At 48.3% G+C, this 27,396-nt stretch overlaps 1 protein-coding gene across 3 annotated transcripts; it reads left to right on the top strand.

Annotated features, from left to right (window-relative positions):
• Positions 1-236: 236 nt before the first annotated feature.
• Positions 237-19,871, top strand: Prdm8 (PR/SET domain 8). Of its 3 annotated transcripts, XM_017599430.3 has the most exons (5): positions 237-467; positions 13,371-13,503; positions 15,675-15,895; positions 16,852-17,080; positions 17,454-19,827. In XM_017599430.3, the coding sequence occupies exons 3-5, from the start codon at positions 15,677-15,679 to the stop codon at positions 19,076-19,078; spliced, it is 2,073 nt and encodes a 690-aa protein (XP_017454919.1). In that variant the 5' UTR covers positions 237-467; positions 13,371-13,503; positions 15,675-15,676; the 3' UTR covers positions 19,079-19,827. The 3 variants fall into 3 exon arrangements, with proteins under 3 accessions (XP_017454919.1, XP_063129123.1, NP_001358896.1); XM_063273053.1 differs by lacking the exon at positions 237-467 and having other exon boundaries at positions 12,892-13,503; NM_001371967.1 differs by lacking the exon at positions 237-467 and having other exon boundaries at positions 13,286-13,503; positions 17,457-19,871.
• Positions 19,872-27,396: the final 7,525 nt, after the last annotated feature.

Genomic DNA, 27,396 nt, shown 5'->3' with positions numbered 1-27,396 from the left:
TGCTAGATTAGTCCCTCTGCTTCTGCCACATCTACCCCAGGGGATGCCGAATCTTAGGCTACCTGAGGAGAGCAGACCTCAAATCCCCCCTAGACCCATACCTTCCTCACGCTCGCCCTCCCACACAACCGCTACTAACTCTGAGGCCACAAGGCTCCGCCGCCACCAGGCGCTGCTCCCACGCGCCGGCCACTGCCCTTGGCCTAAGGGTCCCGCAGGCAGGGCCAGTCCCTGTCACCCGCGCCCCGCCCGCCGTCAGACTCCAGATGGCGGTTCCTTGCGCTCTGCTTGCGGTACCCCAGACGCCGCCCCGCAGCAGCCGGCAGCCGCTCCCTCCCTCCCAGCTGCTGCTGAAGAGCCCAGTACGGATCGCAAAGCCTCGGCTGGGATCTGGGCCCAGGAACCCGTGTCGGAGCGCGGGACTTCAGAGGTCGGCTCGCCCGGACTGAGCGCCCCGCATTCCGCAGGTAGGAAGCAGGGGATGCTCACTCGGACGCGAGCGGGAGCCTGCCCGCAGGCGACCACCCGCACTCTCCCTTGACCTTCCTTCCCTCACCCCTCCTCCAAGCGTGGAGGGCGGGGCTGGGGCTGGACCACCCGTGGGACAGCCAACAGAGGCTGCGCAGCCGCCGGGAGAGGGCGCCCAGACGCTAGTACCCGCTCTGGAAGCTCGCTGTCTGGGCGCCGCGCCCCGGCGCAGGGGAAAGAGGTTTCAACCGGAAGGACGACCCCTTCCGTCCGAGAGTGGAAATGACCACTACGAGCGTGACAGCCCACTTCCCCATTTTATTTTATTTTATTTTATTTTATTTATTTTTTTTACTGTTCTCACTGTCCTCCCTCCTCTTCCCCTTCCTCCCCTCTCCTCTGATCTCCCTTCTCGCCTCTCCCCTCCTCTCTTCTCCTTTCTTCCCTCTCCCCTCCTTTCCCCTCCTTGCCTAGTTGTCTTTCTACTGTCTGCTCCGCCCTAGCATTCCCGTACTCCTATTCTTAGAGCCCTCAGAGGCTCAGGAGGAGTTTGTCTGCCCCTGGGAGATGCTACGGAAGGCGATGGGTTTTCTGCCCAGACTTGTTGCTCTGAATGATCCCTCCCTGGGCGCTGAGTCCAGCAATCAGCTGGGAGTATGACAGCTCCGGGAAGTTGGGGTTTTCCTCCCATCCCGTTGGAGGAAATGGGGTATTTGATCAGGGAGTGAGTGTTTTGGTGGGGAGCAGCACATCCCCGGAATGTGGAGCTCTGGGTTCCCACTCCTAGACAGAATAAGTGAAGTGATGTTCAGTGGCCTGGTACTGAGTTCCTTCCTCCCAAAGCACTCAGGACGTTCCGTACACTCCTCCCTTAAAGGAGACATCCCTAAGTCAACCTTCAAGTCCAGTCCTCTCTGTTTCCACCAAAGCCGGGCCTGAGGGTGGGGATGGAGGAAAGACACTACAGGCCGCGGTGCCCGGCCCCTGCGCGACCATCTGACGTCCCCTCTAATCCCCAAGTGTCCCAGCGCGTGCCCACAGTGCCCTCCGGCAGAAGCAGGTTCCATAAGCTCTCAGAATAAATCCCCTTGGAAACATTAATCACAGCGACCCGTAAGTGCAAACCGTGAGCCCGCCCGGTGTCTGCCCTTTAATCCCTCCCTCTGTCTTCTGAAAAAGCAGCGGGGGACAGGCTCAGTTGATCCCAACCGGGCGTGCTTTCCCGAAATTTCACGAAGCCTTAGCCAAAGTAAAGGGATATGAAAGTGGAGAAAAGAAGTGAGGGGAGACAAGTGGGAAACTGGGGTGCAGGTTAATTTCTGCGGAGTAACCCTAGCCTGGAGCCCAGAGATTGGACAGGAACCGCAGCACTGCCGGGGAGTGGGGGGGGGGGAGGGGTTGCCTGAACTGAAATGCTGGTCTAGGTTGGGAGCCGGGGTTGGAAGCCAGTTCTTTTCCTTCTGCGCTTCAACACACGTGACCTCACGTAGGCGTTGTCCCCTCATTTGAGTCAGCTTGCGAGAATCAGGGTTTGCCCCTCTGGGGCTTGTTGCTCGCACTTGAGATTTCACCATCATGTCGTTCAATTAATCATATTCCACTTCTCCTATTTTATTCAAATCCGTCTTCCAGTTCCCTCATAATCGTAATTTGCGCCATTGCCTTTTATCTTTGATTAATTAGGAAACTGAAAATGATAATGGAGGGTTGGACCAATAAATTAGCTTTAAGAACAGACTGACCGACGTCCAGGCTTGCTGGGTGGGTGGGCGCTGCAGAAGGGGGGCGGCGGCCGCGGTGGGTGCGAAATACACCCGTCCGGGCCTCAAATGCATCGGGTAGGACCACTCTCTGCCCTGAGTGCTGAAAGACCCCTTCTCGAGTTTGAGTCTGCACTTGGAGAGAGGCTAGTGAGGGCGGGCTTCACCTTTCTTTCTGAAGCCTGGCTAGTGGGTCCAGGTTTAGGAATCGCTCCTGTTGAAAATATTTCTGAAAGTTACCGTTGGATCTTGCACTCTTTCTTCCTCTGCGTTCACTGAGAGAGATTGAGAGAATCTAAAAATCCGCCCCGTGGCTCCCAGGCCCAAGAGGCAAGGCCCGTTGCGCCCCTTTTCTCCTTCCATGAAATCGCTCACGCCTCCAGACGGCTAAAGGAGAGAGCACTTTGCGGCTCTTCACGGCTTCGCTCCAGCCTCTTTAGCTTTCAATTGGAAACCAATTAAAGGTTTCTATAAATCTGTTAGCTCCCCTTTTATCTGGAGACCCCTGATGCATGCGATATTGCCCTTTAGATGGCTCTTCCGCGTTTTGTTTTACAATTGTTGTATCAATATAATGCGGCCTTTCTTCTCCTGTCTCTATAGATACGGATACACAAGGAAAACCAGAGCTATTCAGGCTCATTTGTCCAGGAGCCTAGCAGCGGTGCCCTTTCTCTGCGGCTGCTTTCCCTGGTTCGGTAGCAGCAGTTATGGTAGAAGCAGATGGCTGCTGATTGGGGGAGCTTTGTGGCTCTAATGCTGAATACTTTATGGAAAAGGACTTTATCATGCTTGGTTGGGCAGAGGAACAAGGGGGGTGAGATTTATGGCCAGGAAAAATAAATCTTTTTCCAAGTTGTGGCTTCTTCTCACCAGTGTCTCCTCTGCCCCTGGGGTCAAACACTAAGGAATTGGTTTGATTTGATTTGATTCGCCTTTCTGCTAACAGCATTTTTTAGTCAGGATCTGTGTGGAGCGAGCACTGAGAGCCAGAAGTTTATGAAATACCCCAGGTTGCTGGTGCTGCTTCAACACGGCCTCACCCCGGGGTGAGGAGCAGAAGGACATGCTCTTAAAGGCTGTTTGAGGCCCTGTTTTCCTGTATGTCTTGCTGAGAGAGGCTTTATTGCTGGTTATCCTATTATCCGTAAGGAACAAAAGAAGAAGGATGCTCCCACAGCCAGAGGCAGAGGAGGACACTGATCGTGAAGGAGGGAGAAAAATGACAAACACGGAGAGGCGGGTGTGCTTATCACTTTGAAAGGGTGTGAGGTGGAAGGTAGTTTAAGGGATGTCGGTGAACTCAGCGGGGTTTTTTTTTTTTTTAGACTAAAATTCAAATTCAGTTGTGGAGGGGTACTCACAGTGCAGCCTTCTGTTAGAGGCCGAACTCACCTCAACCTGTACCCTTGTCCTTCTTCACCTTCTCTTTACCTCTCCTGAGTTTTGCTTAAGTCAGGTGTATTCTGCCTCTGCTGCTGTAGTGTGCACCACTCCTCTTGCCTTTAGAAGCTGTTCTAAAGCAGTGTCACCCACCCCCAAGGGCACACAGACATGTTCCTAACATGCACAGCCTTGAAAGTCTGGCTTTAAAACAGGCTAACCTATCTCAGTGCTGGCTCTCTTTCTATTTCAGGTGTAGTCCTTGTTTTCCCGACCTTGAAAATGCCGCCAGTTTTCCATTTTAAGAAACTGTTGACCCTTCTTCATGTTCCAAAGTCCCTTTATCCTGCTTTTCACATTTTAACCTGACCCCAGAAACTGAAATGGCCAGGGCAGCTTCCAAAAAGGTCACAGTTTTCTACCTCAAATTTACCTCTACGTCTCTGAAGAGCACTGCTACCCTACATTCCCACAGGCACCTTTACATCTTGTTTCTAGAGAGGAGAAAACATTATACATATATACTGTAGCTGTCTTCAGACACACCAGAAGAGGGCATTGTCTCCCATTACAGATGGTTGTGAGCCACCATGTGGTTGTTGGGAACTGAACTCAGGACCTCTGGAAGATCAGTCAGTGCTCTTAATGGCTGAGTCATCTCTCCAGCCCCACACTTAATTCTTATGCTGACACATTAACTAATTTTTTTTTATCACCATAGTTTTACTCTTCCTTCAGGGGAAGCAGCAGCACAGAGAGGCTGCCTAACCCAAGCATGTGACAGAGCTGGGATCCTAACACAAGTCTGCTCTTGGTGTACTGGAAGTTCAGAGAGCTTAAGAGGTTCTCTCAGACACATGGCTAGCTCACTGAAGACTCAGAGGTCAGACATAGGTGTCCAGTGTCCCAAATAAAGAGCACTTAACTCCTGTCTCCGTTATTCTTCAGGAGGAATTTGGGAATCCACGAACGTTCCTGGATTCAGAGACAATAGCTCGAGATCATAGCTTAGGACAAGCATAAGTTCTAGCTTCAGGGAGTGTGTACAATAGGAGGAAGCAGATTCTAGCTGGGCTAGTAGTAGGTACCAGGACTGGGGAGGGGAAAGGGGAGAGAGAGGTTGAGGGTGAAGAAGAGCTTACTTGGCCCTTTGCCCAAGGAGCACGGGGCTTAGGGCGTGACTTGTGAACCATCCCTAGGAAAATTAGCAGTGCTCTCTGCCCCAGGGCCCTGAGACTGCTGCTCTAGACCCAGCTGCTTGAGTATGTTGGGGTACAGGGGTGGGGAGGCTAGACTCTTCTTTCCAGCCAGGGCTTGCAGACTGTGACCAGTTACAGGCCTCAGTTTTGACTGTAAAACTTGAGTTAACCTGTATCACATCCAGGAGTTTCTCATCTACGGAGCCTGTCTTACCTCTGACAATCCCACCCCGTTTCCTACTGAATCTAATGTGGCACTATGACCCATGGCACCTTACAGGCCATAAGTGGGAATGGAAGGGGGGGGGGTCGTGTCTATTCTTTTATCCATTTATCCTGCCCTCTTGCACATTCTTGAGGGCCTTTGGGTGGAGAGGCAGCCAGCATCTGCGACAGGAAGAAGCGATCACAGGTTTTGCCTACTATATCTTCCAGTGACTCCACTCAGAAGTCTCAGCCTTCCCTGAGACCCCTGGAAAAATGGGTGAACGATACACTTCCAGCTTTCCCGATTAGGAAACAAAGACAGCGTTAGTGACCTCAGGTATCACGGGCATAAGTTTTTACTTGCCCTATACTAGGCATTTATGTGCGCTCGCTTAAGTCAAACAGAGCCCTCACAGTAACTTCATAAAAGGACTCCTGTATTGCCTTGCATTAGTAAATGAGGCTGAAATACACATGCACAAAACCCAATGTATCTTCTCTGTTTGGGGCAGTACGTCTGCCTGTGTGTGTGCTTAGTGCTGGTTTTCCTTGGGTCGGAGCTCTAGGCTTCTAGCTAAGGAGACTTGTTCATTAATGAAGGCATTGAGACCTCCCCAGAATGTCAAAGACTGAAATGAAACTAGCCCTGGCTCTTGGAAGTAATCCCTTACCATCTGCCCAGCAACTGGCTTTCCAAAACTTGCTCGCCCTGGTTCCCTCACTGCGATCCCTGAGGCAGCTCTTGCCAGCTAGTTCAACTGCAGGAAAATGGAGCCTGAGCTAGGTCACTGTCTGCCTAGCTAGTGAGAGTGCTAACTCAGGGCGGCGCGCTCGCTCGCAAAAGCTGGGAGACCTGCCAGGGCAAGGTCGTGGCCAGGAGCAGGTGGGGAGCGATGTGTTTCTGTCAGAGCAGGTTTCTCCCTGGAGACCTCGTACTACAAGGATCGCCTGACACCTAGCAAAAGGCCTTGAGAGGAGGCCTTTGGAAGGTTAGGGAGCCTGCGGAAAGTGACAGACCCTTAGAACTTCCTGCCGAGTGTGCTTCAACAGGAGCACCAAACAAACCGGTCCGGCTCTAAGTTCAAGGTTCCTCCCTGCTTCTAAAGACCACCCCCTCCACTCGCAGTGGGTGGCATGTTGTTTGACCTTCCATAGGTGGCATCTTCGGTCAACAGCTCTGCATTCGGATGAATTAGCGCAAATGTCATGGAGCCCTTGCTACTTACAAGTCTGGGAAATCCAGCTGGGTGCCCTCCCTTCAGGGAAGGCTGGGTGGCCTTCTCTGAAAGACTCTTAGCCATCACTATTGCTGAGTCATGGACACCCAAGGAGCAGAAGTTTCCCACACCCAGAAGGACTGTCCACGCTTTTCTCTGCCACCCAAACTCTGAGCTCAAATTCGGTTCTAAACCCAATGATTCTAGGGAGGAGATGGAATCTTTTGCAGTCAAGATGCACTGGCTTTCTCCACAGGTTCAGGGGAAGCCTACCTGCGTGTAAACAATATGCTAGCACCACAGATAGACCTGAGAATGTATGATGCCACCGGGCACCTGCTCAGACACAGACACCGCACAGTAAGAGTGTATTGAGAAATTGTGTCCTTCTTAGCTCTACCGCTTGGCTTCTCTCTGGGGATGAAGGCTTTATCATAGGACTTCCAGTGAAATGTGTTCTCAAAACAGCATTGAGTGCCCTATAGATAGAAAGCCAAGGGAAAGACAGGACGTCATCTTTCTCAATTGCTGATCTCAGCAACTTTCACGCCCCATTGTAAATGCACAAGCATACTGAGAAAGCGTTAACAAGTGTTTATTATCTTGTTGTCTTAATGGATGTCAGGGAAACAAAGAGTCAGCCTGGAGTAGAAAGAAAGCCAGCACCAAGATTGGTTGGTCCCTCTCAGTGCCAGGCTTTCAAGGGCAGCACAGGTAGGTTCCTACCCATTGGGAACATCTCTGTGTGTGTTTAGTTATGGCTCTTGGAAGGGGAAGACCTGAGGGGCAGGGTGACGCTGCTTTACCACAGGTTCCAAAGGCAAGAGAGGAATACACTCCAGCAGTAGACACAGCACATCCCGCTGAAGAGAAGCAAAACCCCAAAGGGGGAAGAGAAAATGGAAGATATGGGCAGATTTTTGTTTGTTTTGTTTTCTGAGATAGGGTTTCTCTGAGTAACAGCCCGGACTGTCTGAGAATTTGCTTTGTAGACCAGGCTGGCCTTGAACTCACAGAGATCCACCTGCCTCTGCCTCCCTCCAGAGTGCTGGGATTAAAGGGATGTACCACCACGCCTGGCTGATATGGGCAGATCTTAAGGTGAACTTGGCCTTCAATTGAAGATTTCCCTGTGTGTATTCCTTGATATTTGAATTTTAACTTCAATAAAATTAAAAAATGTTACAGCTCTCCAGAGAGGGATGGGTATGTGTGAAGGGGTAGGGGGTGGGGAGGCAGGGGTGGGGAGGATACCATGAATAAATGAAATCCACAGATATTTTGGCCTACATTGAACTTGAGGCCTAGGCTATCACTCTATCATAGTCAATTATGTTTGTTATTAGGAATGTTTCAAAAGATCCACTTGGCAATTTCAAACGCCATCCATCCTTTAAAACATGAGTTCTTATTAAAATGTTACGGAGGCTCATCGAATACGTTCAAAAGATCATACACATCAGCTCCTACTGTCTAGTGTTTCTTCCACCTCATAAAGCTCTTTCACTGCGGTGTGTAACTCCTAAGATGTCACTGTGGCTTGTGGCAAAAACGTTCCATCCTTAAAGTTTTAAGGGTATTGTTCTTCCAAATATTCACCTCGAAAACCACGTTTGGTCGTGGCTTTGCGTACCTTTGAAATTCTGTGACAAGTTCCAGGCTTTCCACGGAACATTTGAGAAAACACCTTCCACTGTTGTTCAATTAGCTTATGTAACACCTGTTGTTCATCTGCACTGAAATAATGGAAGCCTGACTTGTGCAGTTCAATTGGCAAGTGAAGGAAGGGAGTGAGTTAGGTTTCAGGGGGACTTCTAAAACTCTTGCAAAGCAATGTGGAGCTCTCCATTGTTACTGTTGACATCAGTCCCCATCCCCCAAAGTCTCAAGAAAGTCTATCACCATTAGCAGATTCCTAGCTAGAATGGCCAGGAGCTTGTGAGTGGACTGGCTAGTCTCCTTCTCCCAAGAGAAGATAGTGCTTCTCCTGCTCACTCCCAGCAACAGGATCTCTTGCAGGGTAAGTGCTTAGAAGGTTGGGTGGAATTAGGCACCAGGGAATGAGCCTGTCTCGGTGCCAATAAGTGCCTCCTTTTAAAACTCTAGGGACACAGCTTGAAATGAGCAATGGGCCTCAGGCATTAAACGCAGGATAAGGTCTTTCTCTTGGCTTTGTGAAGAAGTTGCTTATGGAGCAGGAGAAGCACTACACACAATTTTAAAGGCCAGCTAGCTCTCGGGTGAACCTCAAAGAAAGTGCAGTTGGAACTCAGAATCCCTCAGAGGAAGATACAGACTTTAGAAAGGTAGATTGTAATAACAATGACACCAACCCTGGTAGTGTCTAGCAGGAAAGACAGCTGAGGGAAAAAAGAAAGGAAAAGGAAAAAGGTCCTTCTTTCTTCTTTCCCCTTCTTTTCTTTCTCCCTTTTTTCCCCCTTATACGTAGGTGAGGAAAGACCCAGGAATATGATGAGCTTCCTCCTGACAGGATATAAAACTGTATATCTCATGGGTTTCTGGTTTTCCCAAGATCAGGCCAAGAAGCACATACTTTTTATTTTTATTGTTTTTATTAACCATCCAGTAAACTAACTAACAAGGGAGGGGTGCACCCAAAGTGACCTTACCATGCATGTATGCTTGTAAAGTACAAACTGTGCCCTCAATCTTGGTGAATCTTTGTCCTCACCAAGATATAAAACAAACACGCAGATTAATCTCCCATACTCTCTTTAAATCCACCAAGTATTATTCTCAGGATAAAAGAAAAACAAAGAGCTGGAGAGATGGCTCAGTGACTAAGAGCACTGACTGCTCTTCCAGAGGTCCTGAGTTCAATTCCCAACAGCCATGTGGTGGCTCCCAACCATCTGTGATGGGATCTGATGCCCTCTTCTGGTGTACAGATGTACATGCAGATAGAGCTCTCATACACATTAAATAAATAATACATCTTAAAAAGAAAAATAGAGGGCTGGAGAGATGGCTCAGTGGTTAAAAGCACTGTCTGCTCTTCCAGAGGTCCTAAGTTCAATTCCCAGCAACCACATGGTGGTTCACAACCATCTGTAATGGGATCCAGTGCCCTCTTCTGATGTGTCTGAAGACAGCTACAGTGTACTTACATGAGTAAAATAAACACGTCTTTAAAAAAAGAAAAATAGAAAAATAGAACAAAAACAGGTGTGGTGACCCATGCCTTGACTGCCAGCTCTCAGGAGGTAGAGGCAAGTGGATCTCGGAGTTCGAGACCAGCCTGGTCTACAGAATGAGTTCCACAACAGCCAGGGCTACACAGAGAGACCCTGTCTCATCCCCTCACTACACTCCCACCCCCAATAAAAGAAGAAGAAAAAGAAGGAATTAAAAATCATCCTGATCAATAGCTTTGGTATCTGACAAGTGTTTTCTGCTTCCAAGTAGAGATGGTAAGTCAATTCCCCTTAGAAAGTGCCTTATTCCAAGGGATAAGGTTAGTACTATATGCTACCCCTGAAGTTTTTCTTGCTCTCTCTGAGTCTGACAACCTCTTCTTGTAGAAACTTGGGAAGACTGTGGATAGCCTCCCATCTCTGAGAACAATTCTCCCTTATTATCTCAGAATAATTTCTGTTTGCTACTCATTGCCAAACTCTTCATCACCAAGACTGTGATGGTAGATTGCTTTGGCAATCAAATAAGAGATATAAAACAGGACCCAGACAGACACAGACAAACAGGGTGTTATTACAGTGATAATTCCTTAAGTGAGTTCTTCCCAGAGAAGTCATTATTTTACTCCTGCTACAGTAGCTAAACTTCTTGAGGCCCTGCTTCTGAAGTCCAAGGGAGAGATTCACTGAGAACCAAATTTCCTTTCTCATCCTTCCTTTACCCCTTCTCTTAGGTCATAAAAAGAACCACTTCAGGAATCCTTCATCAACTTCTCTTTAGCCTTTTCTTCCAAAACAACACTGCTATTGTCTACATATGGGCATGGGATTGTTTGTTTGTTTGTTTGTTTGTTTGTTTGGGTGAGAGGGTTGCCACAGCTTCGAGAACCTTTGCTAAACCAGATCAGAGTGGCTATTCTTATTCATTATGACTGTACTTCTGGTCATTTAATTGGAAAGAGCTCCAAATACATTCATAAACCTATCATTCTACATCACTGTATAAAACTATTGGGTGAACTGTATTTTTATAGTGCTGTCTAAGGCTGAATTAAGTGTCTTAACTCTTTGTTTAGCATCAGTAAAATCCAGCAGTTGATTTCAACTGCTTGTGCACTATCTTAGTCAATAGATGGCTAGAAAACTAAAAAATTATCTATGGAGTTGATTAACACTCTATTAATGATTGTCATTTTGAGCATTTATGTGACCAAATAAAATGTGCACCACTTAATATACTGGAGACCTCCGGAAGTAAGAATTTCAGCACTTGCTTTGTTTGGTTGTGTCAGCCATTTGGTCTTCAAACAAAAGAGCAACTGGGATTTCATGAAATGTGAGGGATTTAAAATTTAGATATTTAACCTAAGATCAGAAATTGAAATTGATCTAGAGGGTGGAAAAAAATGAGCTAAAACATCAGTTGATCACAATGTGTCTCCTTTGGGCTGGAAGGTTACTTGGCGACAGGGAACTTGAGGAAGGTAGGCTCCCTTATTTCTGATGTATCGAGCTCTAGGTTCCCTCTAGATTTGCCCTTGAAAGTCAAGCTGGTGAACTCCTATCTGAAATGCAAGAAACATTCTTATTCCACACAAGGTAGAAACAAGAATTCAGCCCTTGAGCAGAACTACGTAAAGAGAAAGAAGGTGTAATAGTAGGAGAAGAGAAGTCAGACATGAGGAAAAACACCCTCCATTTAGGATTAGGTTTCTAGAAGCCTACCTTCTGGAGTGGAACAATGAGTGTTTGGGTATTTACAGGATGTACAAAGACTGTTAAAAATACATTAGCTGATGATGTTTTTCTGAGAAAAACAAGCTTCATGTTTTCTTTTAAAGAGAAACCAAAGTGACACAGAGCACTGTTTTGTTCAACTCTGAATGAATGAAGGTGCCCCAACAGGCCTTAATTCCATTGCATCACTGAGTCAGTCCTTGGTTACTGTACAACCACAGCTCTCTCAGAACTCATTGGCTTATATTTTAAGTTGGGGGCCTAGCCTTTGACCTGATGAGCCCCATCTCTAGCCTTAGAACGGATTTGCTATCATGCCTTTCTATTCTTAACAACTGGGCCTTCTGGCCTTTCTTGTTCTTCCTTCTCTTAATTCACATAAATATCTCACCTCTATGCTTCTACCCAGGTGCTTAGTTTCCAGGTTTGAGACAACTCTTTCAACATTTCTAACGCTCCAGTCCAAAGAATCAATATGGGGATGCTGTGTGAGAGAGAAAAGGGGAGGAGGAAGAGGAGGAGGAGAAGGGGGAGGAAGAGGAGGAGAAGGAGGAGGAGAAGGAGGAGGAGAAGGGAGAGGACGAGGAAGAGGAGGAGGAAGAGGAGGAGGAGAAGGGGGAGGAAGAGGAGGAGGAGGAGAAGAAGGAGGAGGAGAAAAGTTGTTAACATTTCTTCAATGCCAATTCTTCCCTGATGGCAGGTACCTGCAAGGTACTTTGATGTCTTGCTGACCTCCAGGCTTCAGGACAGAAGTCAGAGCTCCATACAGATTTGCCAACCGTCATATGCTCACCCCAAGAGGCAAGGGCAGAGATTGTCTCCTCCTTAAAATTGGGCCCTGCCTCTTGCCCTTTAGCGAGTAAACTGTACAACTGGATTTATACTCAACCTGACCTATTGCTCAATTGAATGCAGGGAGAGTGGGGGGTCGGGATTGAGGGATTGCCCGTGCCACTCAAAGGCCTTTCTTTCCTTAGGAATAGAGAGCCTACCAGAGAAAAACAGCCCCAGAGCCCCTAGCGTCATTGTTTTGTGGCCCCCGCAGAAGGAGAAAACTCTCCGGCTGGCTGTCAAAGACCTCAAGTCATTAGCATCAGCTGCCGCTCCAAAGGACCAGCCAGCGCCTCTAAGTGGCTTAGCGCACAAACGAGGCTCCCGAGACAGCCTCACTCTTGTGATTCCATCCGCTCCTCCATCAGCCGCTGAATGTGAAAGGCTTTTGAGAGTCCTTCTCAGTATTTTTTTTTAACTTTGAACCATCCTTTCTTTACCCCGAGGTCTTAGAATCTCGGCCGCCATTCCCATTATGGGAACCTCTTGGGAACCACATAGTACAGAGTACAGAAGGTGAAAAGCTTTAACACCTGAGTCCAGTGACCCAGGCTTTTCCCAGCAAAGCTCTCCTAGCCCATACCCACGCACAGACCCTTGTCCGGGGACCTAAAAACCACCGAAGTCCCTTTAGGGGTCTGGCAGCCTTCCAGGTTTATCTTCAAATCCCACCCCATTGGGCGGGAGATGGCTAAGCCAAGTTCCCACCAAAGCACACTCCCGGTTGCCGGTATTTGCCCGGGACTCCCTGCTAGGTAGCGTAAATGCATTCAAGGAAGTCTGTTTGTCACCTCCTAGGCCACTAGCTTTATAGACCAGCCACAGCTCAATGGCCAGAGAATCCCGCGGGGAAATTTCTCACCTTCCCCCCCCTGGGGGGGGCATACCACTCAAACTCTGGGGACATAAGCAAGTAGTTCACGCGCTGGAAGCGTAGCCAATTCAACTCCTAGTCCTAGGTCCTCGAGTGCCTAGCAAAAGAGAAAAGAGCCGCTTTGCTTTTTCTGGCACCTTCCTTCCGGAGCCTGAAGCGGATTTTGCCAACCCAGGAGTCCCAGAGGGACCCAGCTGCAGAAGGAAGCAGGCCAGGATGCTCTGGGGGAAGCTTTGCCACTTGGGGAAGGAGCTCAGAATCTGCCTGGCGCGGGCAGGCCAGCAAAACCAGGCTTGCGGCGCCGGAGGGAGCTCCCAGACCAGCAAGAGTTAAAGGGAGGGGACGTGGGCTGTCACGCGTCATTGGGCAGATTATGTGCAGCAAACAAAAAGTGTGTGTCTGCGTGCCAGTCAGTCATTGCATCGGGTCCATCTGTACAACTCTCTCTCTCTCTCTCTCTCTCTCTCTCTCTCTCTCTCTCTCTCTCTCTCTCTCTCTCTCTCCTAATCTAGCTGCATCTCTCTTCTCTCTTTGGACAGAACCTACAAGACTGACACCGACACCTCTTGACATGGAAATACACTAATGTAATAGGCAGAAAGGAACACTGGGTTGCACCCCGTCGGTTCCAGGTGGCCTTATTTGGGCGACTCGGTCCTGACCTTATTTCTGGTAAGTCTATTTGCATTGACGTGTGAGGCGTGTGAGGGGGATGGGAAGACGACAGGTTGAGTAGAAGGAGTGAAAAATTTGCCCCCCTTTTCCTCATTATCTAGAAGATAGGAGGGAAACGATCGCTGAAATGTTATCTCCACTGCCAATAAGATTATACAAAGGGAGGAGCGGGTGGGAGCACTTTGCTGGATAAGCAAGGGAGCTCGCGGCTACCAGACAATGCCAGCCGGGAGTGGAGGGAGAGCTTCGGCAGTAGCGCCCGCTTTTCAGCGAGCCCAGCTGGCTCTGGGTTTCCCCGGAGGATCTGGGGAGGAAGAGAACCCGGGGCCTAGAGATGGGCGTAGGACTGTGAAAGACTAGATATTAAAGCCCGGGGTCCTGCCTATCGCTTATTGTGGCTGGTTTGCGTCGTAGTGGCCACGGTGGCAGCACGGACCGCTATTAGCCCGGCTCTGGGACCTTTTTGCTGTATTGTTAGATAGAACTGCATTTTAATGACTGGGTCCCTGCTGTTGCCGAAGTGGAGGGCGATCTCCTGTCACAATGAAAAGCTTCTGTGAAGGATATTTTCAAAAGCGAGGCAGAAATCAAGGTACAAAACGTTGAAATGTAGGCAACTGGGAAGAGAGAGCGAGTGGGTTTATACGGAAAGGGTGCTAAGAGAACCTGTATTCTGCAACCTAGTATTTGATTTGCAATTGGAAATCAGAAGGGAACAAGACAGGTCCAGGAACAGAAAGTAGTAATCGTAAACTTTCTATTTTGTGGCTATTTCCCTTATGCCCACTGTTCGGAAAATACACTTGCCATTTGGGGCATATAGGAGAACGAACAGGAAAGAGGCTAGCTGAAGCTACGGGCATTGCATTTTCTTACATTTGTAAGACTAATTGGCTAGTAGATGTCGATTTAAAAAAAATACACATCACCAATATTGTTCTTTAATGAGAAGCTAGCCAAGCAAGAGAAGAATAAGATTGTTCTCCCTCTGCCACTTAAGGCGTATAAATACAGAGAAATCACCATCACTGGCGAAACTGCTGGGGGAAAATCAACTTAGAGGAATTGTTACATTCCCCAAGAAAAATGACATGGGTAAGGAAGAGCTAGTTTAAATACCTTCAACTATTGCTTTCTCTAAGTAGTATAGGGGGTGTCCAGTGACTGAGGAAGGAAGCCATCCCTGTGTGACAGCTTAATAGAGAGCCCGCCACTGGGGCATTACTTCTAAATTGTTGCGGATTAAACAGCTGGAGGGCCCACTGAGGACCATTCAAGCAGGACTGCCCCTTCTTGCCCAAACAGTGGTATCCAGGGAAGTGAGAATTCACCAGTCATTACACACAGTATTTCAGACAGGGGACACTTCAAGCCTGCCCTATACCTGCTCGCTTCATGGGCCACAGGCGACTCAATCCACCCTCTTGTATAACAAGGTAACTGGGATTTAGCCTCATCCATAAATAAGCATGTCGAGAGAAAATAATTACCTCTGCTTGCTGCTTTTAATTAAAGCCTCGGAGGGACACTGTTGGATTATGGTAATGAGCAGACATGCGTCCCTTCTTGTAGGCTGCAAAGAAAGGTTAGCTGACATAGAATTAGTGGCCCTGACACTCCACTTGAAATCCATTCGCCATGCTCTGTGGTCCCCGCCTGCTAGCTAAGGCTGCTCCCCTTGTTAGAAGAAAAGAAATCGCATCGAGTTCAGTACATAGGACAAGGCTGTCCTCCGAAGATTAAAAGTTTGGGTGAGGAGGGGTATATAAAGTCACAAAAGCTATATATGCTAGTTTAAGGGCAAACAAACCTGCAAAAGCCCTCCCTTCACCCCGATGCCCACGCTATAAATCCCAGGCTAACACAGACACAGCCTGCTCCAGCCCTCACTAGCTCTTTATTCTCTTATTCTCAAGCAGGAAGTGTGCTCTCACGCTCGTTCCAGTTATTCAAAAGGGAGGAATAATACTTTGAAGTTGGCATCTTTAAAACAAGCCAGATTGATCTGCTTTATTTTTAAAATAGGAGCTATGGTTAAAAAAAAAGAAAAAAGAAAAAAAGCCCCAAGTGCAAAGAAAATATGTCTGGTAGCGGAAATGCTCTGCGGAGGTTCATAGCAGAAAAGGGAATAACAACTTTCTCTTCTTGTCCTGGGTATCTATCTCCAGTGATGGAGGATTCAGGCATCCAGAGAGGCATCTGGGAAGGAGATGCCAAGGCTGTCCAACAATGTCTGACAGACATTTTTACCAGTGTGTATACAACCTGTGATATCCCAGAGAATGCCATATTCGGTCCCTGTGTTCTGAGCCATACCTCCCTGTATGACAGCATAGCCTTCGTAGCCCTCAAGTCCACGGACAAGAGAACGGTACCTTACATCTTCCGGGTGAGTCTCGGCAAGCAGGCTGGGGGTGTGTGAGGGTAATTTCCTGTGGGGAACCAGCCAGGAGCCATCCTAAGGACAGCCGGTCAGAGCAGAGCGGACACAACAAAAATTAGAAAAGGAAAAGTAGATTCGAACGATCAGGTCCTTTTCTGAGAAAAAAAAAAAAAAAAAAAAAAAGACAACACCAAGGTTGCCCAGGTTCTGGGTTCCCTGGATTAGGATTCCCTCAATTGCTAAGGAGACCTTGCTAGGACGGCCACGATTACGAATTAAGTAGTCCTTGGGGGTACTTTTACAAGTATCGAGTGTATTTGTTTTGTAACTTGGGAGGTCACAATAATTGCCTGATTATTGCTGTCTTTAGCTAACATTAGCTAGTGTTCAGAGTTTGCATTTAAATAAAAATGTCAAGTGTTTTGCTAGCAAAGTATTGTTAAATCCACATTTGTGTTTGTAACAGGCCTCTCTCCTCCTGGTCTTTGGTTGTTTTTTTTTTTTTAATTAATTATTTTATTTGTTTACATGCCAAACGTTGCTCCCAGTCCTTTCCCCCCAGCCCCCTCCCAGAGTTCCTAGTTTTTCTTCATGCAGAAAACCTGTTAGTCCTTCAGGCCTCAGTTAGGAAAGATGGGCTTTGAGAGCTATAAATAATTTCGAAGACCCAAACTTACCCTTTACTTCTGAAACATACGAAATTGCCCCTACTTCTGTCATGCATGGCAACGGAAAAGGAAATTCTACAGAGGCTAATCTGTAAGTCTGACTCAATATTGCGAAGGATGGCCAGCTATCATGCCCGGGGATGCAGTCCGACTTTGGTCAACTTCTGCAAACTTGGTTTCAGATCATTGTTTGTTAGGAACAAAAACCAAGCAGAAGACACATCCCTGGTTTCTCTGGTTTCTGTCTTTCACGTGGATGACCCCCCCCCCTCTTGTCTTTCTTAAATATTGTAGGTAGACACTTCGGCGGCAAACGGTTCCTCTGAAGGTCTCATGTGGCTGCGGCTGGTCCAATCAGCCCGAGATAAGGAAGAGCAGAATCTCGAAGCTTATATAAAAAACGGACAGCTGTTCTACCGCTCTCTCCGCAGGATTGCCAAAGATGAAGAGTTGTTAGTTTGGTATGGGAAAGAACTGACTGAGTTGCTCTTGCTCTGCCCGTCTAGATCTCACAAAATGAACGGTAGGTTGGCTCGCGACCTGCACGTGAGTCTTTCGCTAGCTGGGGAGAAGTGCAGGGACTAACCAGGGTGCCTGGGTGCGCTTTGCTTTCCTTGGGCTCCTCATAGGCTGGACGAGACTTCTGAGGTGTTGTCCAAAATGGAACTGGTACAGAAAGGGAAGGAAAAGCCTAGCTTGATAAATGTGCAAATCAAGAAGAAAAGTTTCACCGAGTAGAATAGCGTATTCTTTTCACAGGCACTCAGAACCGAAAGATAAAGTGGATTTGTTATGGGAATGATGGCTTAGTGGCCTGGGGGCGATGCTAACTAACCTTGGTGTGTGTGTGTGTGTGTGTGTGTGTGTGTGTGTGTGTGTGTTGTTTGCTCACTAAGCAGGGTCATCTCCTTACACATGCCTGGAATGCAGCCAACGTTTCCAGTTTGAGTTCCCCTACGTGGCACATCTGCGATTCCGCTGCCCCAAGAGACTTCACAGCACTGATGCCAATCCCCAAAGCGAGCAAGGGGGCGGCGTGGGCACCAAGGACCAAGGCGGCGGTGGTGGTAAAGAGCAGCAGCAGCAGCAACAGCAGCAGCAACAGCAGCAACAGGAGACGCCATTGATCCCGGGCCCCAAGTTCTGCAAAGCCGGCCCCATACACCACTACCCCGCGTCGTCCCCGGAGGCGAGCAACCCGCCGGGTGCCGCGGGTGCCGGTAGCGCCAAGCCGTCCACGGACTTCCACAACCTGGCTCGGGAACTTGAAAACGCCCGGGGAGGCAGCAGCTGCTCGGCGGCCCCGGGCGTCGGCGGTGGCGGCAGCGGCCACCAGGAGGCGGAGCTGAGTCCCGATGGCGTCGCTGCGGGCGGCTGCAAGGGCAAGAGGCGGTTCCTGGAGGAGGTGGCGGCGGAGGGCGGCGGCGCGGGGCTGGCGGGCGGCCGTGCGCGCTTCTCCGAGCGGCCGCTGGCGACCTCCAAGGAGGAGCTGGTGTGCACGCCGCAGCAGTACCGCACCGCGGGCAGCTACTTCGGCCTGGAGGAGAACGGCCGGCTCTTCGGGCCACCCAGCCCCGAGACCGGCGAGGCAAAGCGCAGCGCCTTCGTGGAGGTGAAGAAGGCGGCCCGCACTGCGGGCTTGCAGGAGGAGGCGACGGCGACAGACGGCGCAGGGGGCACGGCCGAGGACCCGGACGTGGGAAGCGGTGTCGCCAGTGGCGGCAACGGCTCGTCCACTCCCGTGGCAGGGTCGCCCGGGACTGCCGAGAAACTGCTGGCCCCGCGTCCTGGAGGCGCGCTGCCCGGCCGGCTGGAGGGCGGGAGCCCGGCGCGCGGCAGCGCATTCACCTCGGTGTCGCAGCTGGGCGGCGGTGGCGGCGCGGGGACCGCGGGGACCGCGGGGAGTTCCGGGGGCGGCCAAGCGGCCGCGTCGGACGAGCGTAAGAGCGCCTTCTCGCAGCCCGCGCGCTCTTTCTCGCAGCTGTCCCCGCTGGTCCTGGGCCAGAAGCTGGGCGCGCTGGAACCCTGTCACCCGGGAGACGGCGTGGGTCCCACCAGACTCTACCAGGCCGCCGCTGATCCGCTGGCTGTGAAGCTGCAGGGGGCCGCGGACCTGAACGGAGCCTGCGGGCCCCTGGCGAGCGGCGGCGGCGGCGGCTTGCCCAAGCAGAGCCCCTTCCTCTACGCCACCGCCTTCTGGCCCAAGAGTTCGGCTGCCGCTGCAGCCGCGGCGGCAGCGGCCGCGGGGCCCCTGCAGCTGCAACTGCCCTCGGCGCTCACCCTGCTGCCGCCCTCCTTCACCTCGCTGTGTCTGCCCGCGCAGAACTGGTGCGCCAAGTGCAACGCCTCCTTCCGCATGACCTCCGACCTAGTGTACCACATGCGGTCTCACCACAAAAAGGAGTATGCCATGGAGCCCCTGGTGAAGCGGCGGCGGGAGGAGAAACTCAAGTGCCCCATTTGCAACGAGTCCTTCAGGGAGCGTCACCACCTGTCCAGGCACATGACCTCGCATAATTGATGCGTAAAAGACTCCGGCTTTCCACGCGTGTGCACGCACAGTCAAGCCACCTGCAGGAGCAGACACGCGAGGACATCCACCACTACCTTATGCCCCCAAACACTGCAACCAAACATGTGCACACACAGGTCCCTCCCCTCGCCAGGAGCCTCATCATCCAAATGTTTAATTTTACACACACACACACACACACACACACACACACACACACACGGACGCACGCTTGCACGCGCGCGCACACACAGACAGGATGGTGGATTTTGGATTGGGTGGGTTGTTTGAGGGGGTTTTCTTTTGAATGCACGAATTTTCACTTTCCCAAAAACAAAGGTACATTTTAAAAAATGTCATATATTGCAACATATTGATGCATTTGTCATACGTTTCTACTTAAATTATTAAGCACTTATGGTTTAGATGTAATAATTATATGTAAGGGCAAAGTTTATTTTAGATATAAAGTAATGAAGGAAGATGAAATGCTTTCTGCATTTCCTGATGACAGCTGTGTTCTTACAAAAATAAACAAAATGAATAAAAAGGGGGTCACCATTCAGTTTAAGTTTCCAGGGGGAAGTGCATGTATCATGAAATGATTATGGACTTCAGTGAAGAATGTCATCGATGATGTAAATATGTATTTCCTTTTAATACAAAGTGTAATTTTGTGCCAGTGAAATGGAGTCTGAATAGTTATGTGTTTCTTTTATCCCTAAAAGATTTATTAAACTTTATAGTTTATCCAGGTATGTTGGATGCTTTGACAATAAATAACTATTTTCCTCAAAGCAAATATTTGGAAAGTTTACAAACATATTTTTAGGTCAGTATAATACTTTGTGTAGTTAGTGCAGTTTCATCAATGCCTTGCAAAGGAGCGAAGAGACCACAGTCTCCTCCACAGGCATTTGCTACAAGCCAGTTTTGACCCTAAGGGTGTTGATTGTCACTTGAAGATTCTTAAGCTGAAAGGTGTTGGGCTTAATGATTAAGGACAAATCACTTAGGCACGGTAATCACCATGCAGGTAACCTGTCAGGACAATGTCAGTGTCTTTTCCAGAAGGAAACAATTAATCTCCACACAAGTGACCAGCCTTTTGGACAGCATCTGGAATAACAGATTTTTTTTTTTAAGCCCACTTTAGGATCTAGTAGTGGTGCTTCTTCCAAAGGGCGTCCTACATTCTAGAACTTTCAGCTTTCTGTCCTCCATTAAGGACACCATGGAGAATTTGTCAAATAGTACAGTTTGAAAGATCAAGGTTTGATGACAGTGTATCAAAGGGCTCAGCCTCCACACCTGTACATCTGAGAGTGATACCAAGACAGAGATGCCAAGGAACCGACTTGTTCTTTATGAAAAGTCACTGTCACCTTCAGCTACTGTCTTCAGTTCTTAGAAAACATCGTGTATATGTCTGGTGTACACTGAAGCCTCTCCATTAAACACCAAGTGACCAATGAGTCCTTTTAGGCAGCAACCTCACTCCCGCCCCCCACACCTCCCCCTCTCCCAGGAACAAACCTATTTCTCCATCAATGGAACTATAACCTCCCCCTCCTTTTCTGTTGATTTCCCCCTTATATCTGAAGGACACTGTGAGTTGATCTCTAGTGAGAACTGCACACACATCTTCAAGGCTTTCCCAAAACTTTCCCTAAAGGACTTCAAAGCCTTCGTTGTGTTTAGGGCCACCAGACAGCATTTAGAAGAGGGAGCCTGTAAAGAGTAGTTGGTGAAAAAGCTGTCTGTCTACCTTGGCGTCATCCAAATACTATTTTGGTATGATCATTCTTTGAGGCCTGCTTTCAATTTTCCCACATAGTCTGATGATTTTACACTCAACTTGCTCAAAATGTTAAAAAAAAAAAAAAGAATGGTCCCAAGTTTCCCAGGTTTTACCTCTGCTAATGTCCACTAGTGTTCTCCTTGTTGACATCATTTGGTGTACCTGTGAATTATTTATGTCTCCTATAAAACCAGTGAAGCACGGTCGGTCCAGTGGTGTCTTCAAATTACTTCTAGCACCGAAGAGGGTCTTTGGTTTGTTTGTTTTTTTGTTTGTTTGTTTTTTTTGTTTCCCAGTCAAACAAATAATTGAACCTAACAAGAGATTTCTAGAAAAAGGCTAAGATTAGTTGTGAGGAAAAACCGAACAGCTGGAACGCAGAAGGATACTTAGGTGTGAAGAGAAAACGGTCCTTAGGTGATGCTTAAATCACGGTGTCCGACTGACTGGAACTCTCTGTGCTTGGGACACCACTGTACTACTGGGGGAAAAAATCTGTTAAAAATGAGCAAACAGGCCGTCTTGGGAATTACCTCCAAGGGGGGTGGATTGAACTTGCCTTCCTTTTTCTCTGATCCTTCTGGAACTTCAGCTTTCACCTAAACAACTCCATTAGCAGTGGGGATTCAGACGGAACTGAATTGTCTGAGAAAAGTTCTGCGGATACTGCTCCTGGAAAGGGGTTTCCGAAGGGCATATGCAGACATATTAGTCCCTTCTTTACTGGCTTTGCTTTGGTTGTTATCTTACACACACCATCAAGCAGAAAGCCTCCCAATGGCTGAGCTATTTCCTAGGCGATCCAGGTAGGCAGATACTTTAGTTCCGGGGTTCGCCATGCCGACCATTCTGTGCAGAGCATTTTGGCGGGAGTAGTAGGGGAAGGATGCCCAACGCTAGCTTTACCATTAGCCAAGGCAAACTCTGTAATGTTCTCTTTTAACGGGGCACTGTCAGATGCATTGCGATCCCTTCCCCTGTCTAAAGCCCAGAAAAGGGCTTCTAGAATTCCGAATCTCTCCTAGCTGAGGTCATTGGCTGGAGCTGTGCTAATGCCTGCACGCAGCTGCGGAGGAAACAAGGTCACGGGACTCCGTGACAAGCTGGTTCCACAAATTCGGTGCCAGGTGTCCCAAGCTTCCAGGCCAGGCAGGTGGCCTGAGCTTTGAGTGTCCTGCCGGAAAAGCAGGTCACAAAGTCAGCCAGTTGCGTCTCAGCATTTGTTCTACCGGAGTCACTGGAATAACGCCCAGACGTGATCTGGCATCTGGGGTCTTCTTCTCCAGGCATTTGCGCATGGAGGAGCCCATACGTTACAGGGTGTCTTTATGGGGTGCAGCGTGCACCCACAGGCCCGCAGAACAGGGAGGGGGCATGAAAGGACGCACGTGTATCTGCTGGAATGTACGGGAGAGTTAAGTCCGAAACGAAATCTTATCTGGGAAAGTGTTCAAGTTCTAGCAGCCTTGAGTTTGCAGCCTGAGTACTGTACTCCCCGAGCCTGGAGCGTGGCAGTCTCAGTATGGTGGGCAGGAACTAGTTGCAAACGCAGGCTGTGGTCTGGTATCCAAATTGAGGGATGAGTCCTGTGTCGGATCTCTGAACTACGGCTTCCTGTATCCTGTTAAACTTGTCCCAGATACCTTAAATCATTTAGACTTTTTGCCAGTTGAGTGTTACTTCTAATGGGAAATTGTTGAACAAACAAGGATCTGAAAAGTCCAGAAAAGGGTGCAGCACCGCCCCCCCTCCATGCTCTTATTCTGAGAGTTAAGGCCCTGAACAGCCTCACCTGGGAGGAGGGTGGTTCTGCTTTTTCACTCATTCTGTTTCTTAGATGGAGGTAGGCCAGGTTCTCCTGCCTGCCCAGGGTGTGCTGTAAGCTTCAAGGCTGGGGCAGAGGCCTCAGGGATTGGGCAGAGCCTCAGACCAAGCCCAGCTCACAGCAGGAAGGCCAGCAGCTGTGGTAGTGGTGTGGGGTGTTCAAGTGTCGACTTCCCTTCTTTATTCCTGAGTGGCTCAGGCTCAGGTTCTGGAATGAACAGAGCTGATTCTGCAGTGTCTCTGCCGCTCACTCCAGCTACCTTCCTGTCTCTCAGTCTCCTAAGCTTTTGTGGAGGTTTCCCTTCCCAGTTTTATAGTCTTCTTGGAAGCTCTGCCCTTCAGGCAACTGGTCCCTGTAACTCCATATGAAGATTATACTGCGAAGTACTCACTCTGGGATTGGGAGAGATGGATTATCCAACACACAGACACACACACACACACACACACACACACACACACACACACACCATCCTCTTCCTTTTGTATATATACAGGAATGGAAGTTTGCACACATGTCCACCTACATACAAACACGTGCATCACGTATGTATACAAGTGGCATATGGCAGGAAATATTTTAAATATTCTTCCTATATTGACTTAGTTTAATCCTCACAACCTACCCAAGAGGATGACAACTAAGGAGCCTGTCCCCTCATGTCTCAGCATGACAGTATGGCTGTCACTCTGGGGCGGAAAGGTGGGTATTTAATTGGGTAGAATATAAAGAATAGTGGTCATAAGTCAGTAGACATGCTGAAAACTTGTGGCCTAGCTGTTTATGCTACCTTTCTAGAGTGTGAGTAATACCACCTGTGCATTTACCTGAAATGATATCTTAAAACTGAACTAAAGTCATGTATGTAGAAGTTTGCCATTCTGTCATATACAATGGACATCATTATTGGTGAGCAGGATAGACTTTTTTTTAAAAAAATTACTTATTTTGTGTATATGAGTACCCTATAGCTGTCTTCAGATGCACCAAAAGAGGGCATCAGGTCCCGTTACAGATGGTTGTGAGCCACCATGTGGTTGCTGAGAATTGAACTCAGGACCTCTGGAAGAGCAGACAGTCCTCTTAACTGCTGAGCCTTCTCTCCAGACCCCCCCACCCCCTTCATAGCCTTTTAGTCTCTCTTTATTTATCATCCTTAGATGATCAAGATACTCTAGTACCTCTATCAGGTGCCTTTTGTGGCCTTAATATTCTTTAAAGGTCTTTGTTTATTTTTAATCATAGGTGAAAGCGATCACTGGTTGACTTTGGAGGTACACACATAATCACTTTTAAGACTTCTAGTATCTGAAGCTTACAAGGGAGCCACTGGGGGTGTGGGGGTGGGGGAGGATGTGAGACAAATCAAGCCAAGTTCAGATCCATTCATTTGCATATAGTTTCAGCTTCCTTAGCTGCAATGGGACTAAAGTCAGGTATTTATAAGTGATAAGCCACCATGATTATAAAGGTAAAACAGATCATAAAAATCTCAAACTGTAATTTATCCTGTCATAGACAGTGTTGAGAACATAGAAGAGTAAATTACTCCTCTTCTTGGTGGCTATATGACCAACAGCTCCTTGCTTGGGAAGGCCTGCTGTGCTCAGTACTTGAGCCAGTGTTCCCTCTGTAGCTCGTGATGTCTCCTGAGCTGACTTATCTGTTCATGTCACCCAAAGGGAGCCCCTCCGCCCCCCCCCACTTTGGCTTCAGCTCTGCAGTATTTAAAGGTACGCTGTGAGCTACAGGACTCTAGCTTTATCATTAACTACTTTTAAAAATGGAGACTCAGAACACCCATCACATCTCTTCTTTTCTGCCTGCTCTTTGGGGAACAGATACTTGATTGAAATGGGGAGTTCACCTTCTGTAAACTAAGAGACATTGGTATATGAAATTGGTCAAAAAGAAAATAAAAGTAGGGGTTGGGGATTTAGCTCAGTGGTAGAGCGCTTGCCTAGGAAGCGCAAGGCCCTGGGTTCTGTCCCCAGCTCCGGAAAAAAAAAAAAAAGAACCAAAAAGTAACTGTCAGTTCTTCGTTTCTTCACTTCTCCCCAAAATGCTCAGCCACCAACTCTAAATGCCATCCCCATTTCCCAGGTTTCAGAAGAGAAATGCACACATCACTTCTATCCTTGGTGGTGGTGGTAGTGGTGAGGCTCTGTGTGGGCTGTTTCCAGGGTTGAAGTCTGCACTATTTCTCCAGAGCTGCACCTTTTCTCTGAGGTCATCTCTGGGCAGCTGGGCCAGTATTACAAAATTGGAAACTGCTTGTGCAACTCAAGTAACCTTTTCTGTTTTTCTTTCCCCTAGTGAAGTGGTTTTTTTTTTTTCCCAAAAGTTTTTGATGGCTTCTTTTTCTCTCAAATCAAAATAAATTAAGGTCTCTTTTCCTCTCTGGTATGGCTTTCCCCTGGATCTTTAAGAAAGATAAATGTGGTCGAACAGCGACACCCAGCCCAGAAATCCGTGGGAGTCTCAGATAGAAAAGAAGTCTTAGTTTGCTTCTCCTCTAGGCTCAAAACAGCGGGGAAGAAGGAACGTAAAAGGGGTACGGCCCTAGGAAGATTAAAGGTAGCATTCCGGGAGGGTAATTATGTTTCCATTCAATGCTTTCAAGGAGAGTGAGAGTTAACTACTGGCTTTAGAAAGGAGACCAGGCAGGGATAAATAATGAGTGTGTGAGAGCTGATCTCCAGGGAGGTTTAATCAGCTGATGAATCCTATCTCCACCCCACACCATCTTCCATTGCTCATATCACTAAGCTTTTAAACATCCCCTTCCTCCTTTTCCTCCCTCAAGCAATGAGGTAGCCTCTAAAATCCTGATCAGTGCCATTACCAGCCAGGATGAAAGTTTCAATTTACATTAGACTATTAAAAAAAAAAAGGGCCTTCCCCCCTCCACTTAATTTCTAAGTTTGGAACATCTAAATAAAGAGGAAGCACCAGTATGTGGAGGTGCCTCTCCACCCAGGGTGATAATGCTTCAAAGGTATTTGATTGTGAGGGTCTGGCTTATTGGGCCTCCAAACAAGCCTAAACCTAAAACCAGGAAAGGCATTTAGAAAACGCAGCCTTCAAAATCCGAATTCCATACCCAGGGAAGAAGAGCACGGTAAAACAAGTCACAACAGGTTATATGATTGGCATAGTCTCATATATGAACTTCTTAAATCCTTTGAATATTCAAAAATACACTTACTTTTAACCACTGAAATCTAGAGGGTTGGGATTTTCTGCATCTATGTAAGTCACCGGGGCATATGCTTTCCACCAGCTTCTCTCCAGGAGATCCGGGGAGGGGTTCTTTTTACAGACATTTCAAAAGAAGCCTCTTGTTTTATTGCTATTATTCTGGCTGGTGTTTTGATACAGAACCTTCATGCATAACCCAGGCGGGCTGGGAACTCAAAACTCTTGCTTCATCCCCATAAGTGCTGAGCTGACAGATATGGGCCACCTTACTAGGTGGAGGGGGACCTGAAGCATAGTGCTGTATTGTTTGAGTGCCTGTCATTCTTAGCTTTCTGTAGGAGTCTCCTCGGGGATGCAGGATACAGTCAACTAGAAAATCAAATGAAGGGTGCAGGTGTGACATCCAAGTCTCATGGATAGCACATGCTGGAAACCAAAATCTGTATGAGATTCTTTGAAGGAGCTGAAGGGGCTTGCAACCCCATAAGAACAACAATACCAACCAACCAGAGCTCCCAGGCACTAAACCACCATCCAAAGAGTACACATGGAGGGACCCATGGCTCGAGCTGCGTATGTAGCAGAGGATGGCCTTGTTAGGCACCAGTGAGAGGAGAAGCCCTTGGTCCTACCAAGGCTGGACCCTCCAATGTTGGGGAATGTTGGGGGGAATGGAGGAAGGGATGGGTGATTGGATGGGGGAACACCCTCATAGAAGAAGGGGGAGGGGGATGGGATAGGGGGTTTATGAACAGGAAACCAGGAAAGGGGATAACATTTGAAATGTAAATAAAAAAATACAATAAAAATTCTCATCAGCACTATTATTATGTACATTTTTGTATAGTGTGTGTGTGTGTGTGTGTGTGTGTGTGTAAGTCAGAGGAGTCCGTTCTTTCCCTCCGCCATATGGGTATGGAGGATGAAACGCAGACCAGCAGGTTTGGTTGCCAGCACCTTTACTCCTGGAGCCGTTTTACCAGCCCAGGAATTTTCACTTTGAACAGCAATGGGCATTAGCCACTACTCAAACAAGAAACAAGAACAGAACCCAAAGGACTTTGTAGCCGTCCGACAGGAAGAGAACACTCCTGTCACTGTTAACTTAGAGATGCAGACCCTACAGGCATGACCAGAGACCTGGCAGAACTCTCACAGGGGCCAGAACTATTTACCTTCGGCAGTCGACCAGGAACCTTGGAGAGGTGCTGTATCTGCCCTTAGCTAAAGTTAGAGAGGAGGTTAGGACCAGCCTGACAACTGCCGGAAATGCCGGGGTTGCCATCTTAGAGAACAGCTCTGTCCCTGAGACACAATGTGCTTTATATTGATGTAAATACAATTTCCTAATACTTCAGCACTGTTCTCTGCATTTCAGATGGCCACGCTTTGCTCTTTGCTTTCATCCCAAGTCCAAGGAGATTCTGTAAATAAAACTTACGACAATGGGACTGGAGAGACAGCTCAGGTGTTAAGAGCACTGGCTGTTCTTTCAGAGTA

This window comes from Rattus norvegicus, chromosome 14, assembly GCF_036323735.1.
Source record: "Rattus norvegicus strain BN/NHsdMcwi chromosome 14, GRCr8, whole genome shotgun sequence".
Lineage (NCBI taxonomy): Eukaryota > Metazoa > Chordata > Mammalia > Rodentia > Muridae > Rattus > Rattus norvegicus.
The sequence above is the reverse complement of the archived record's forward strand: the minus strand, read 5'-3'. Positions and strand labels throughout refer to the sequence as shown.

Coding starts and splice junctions, on each gene's coding strand:
- Prdm8 (XM_017599430.3), top strand. CDS start 15,677: ATGGAGGATTCAGGCATCCAGAGAGGCATCTGGGAAGGAGATGCCAAG. Junction 15,896..16,851: donor CGGTACCTTACATCTTCCGG/GTGAGTCTCGGC, acceptor TAAATATTGTAG/GTAGACACTTCGGCGGCAAA. Junction 17,081..17,453: donor TAGATCTCACAAAATGAACG/GTAGGTTGGCTC, acceptor TTGCTCACTAAG/CAGGGTCATCTCCTTACACA.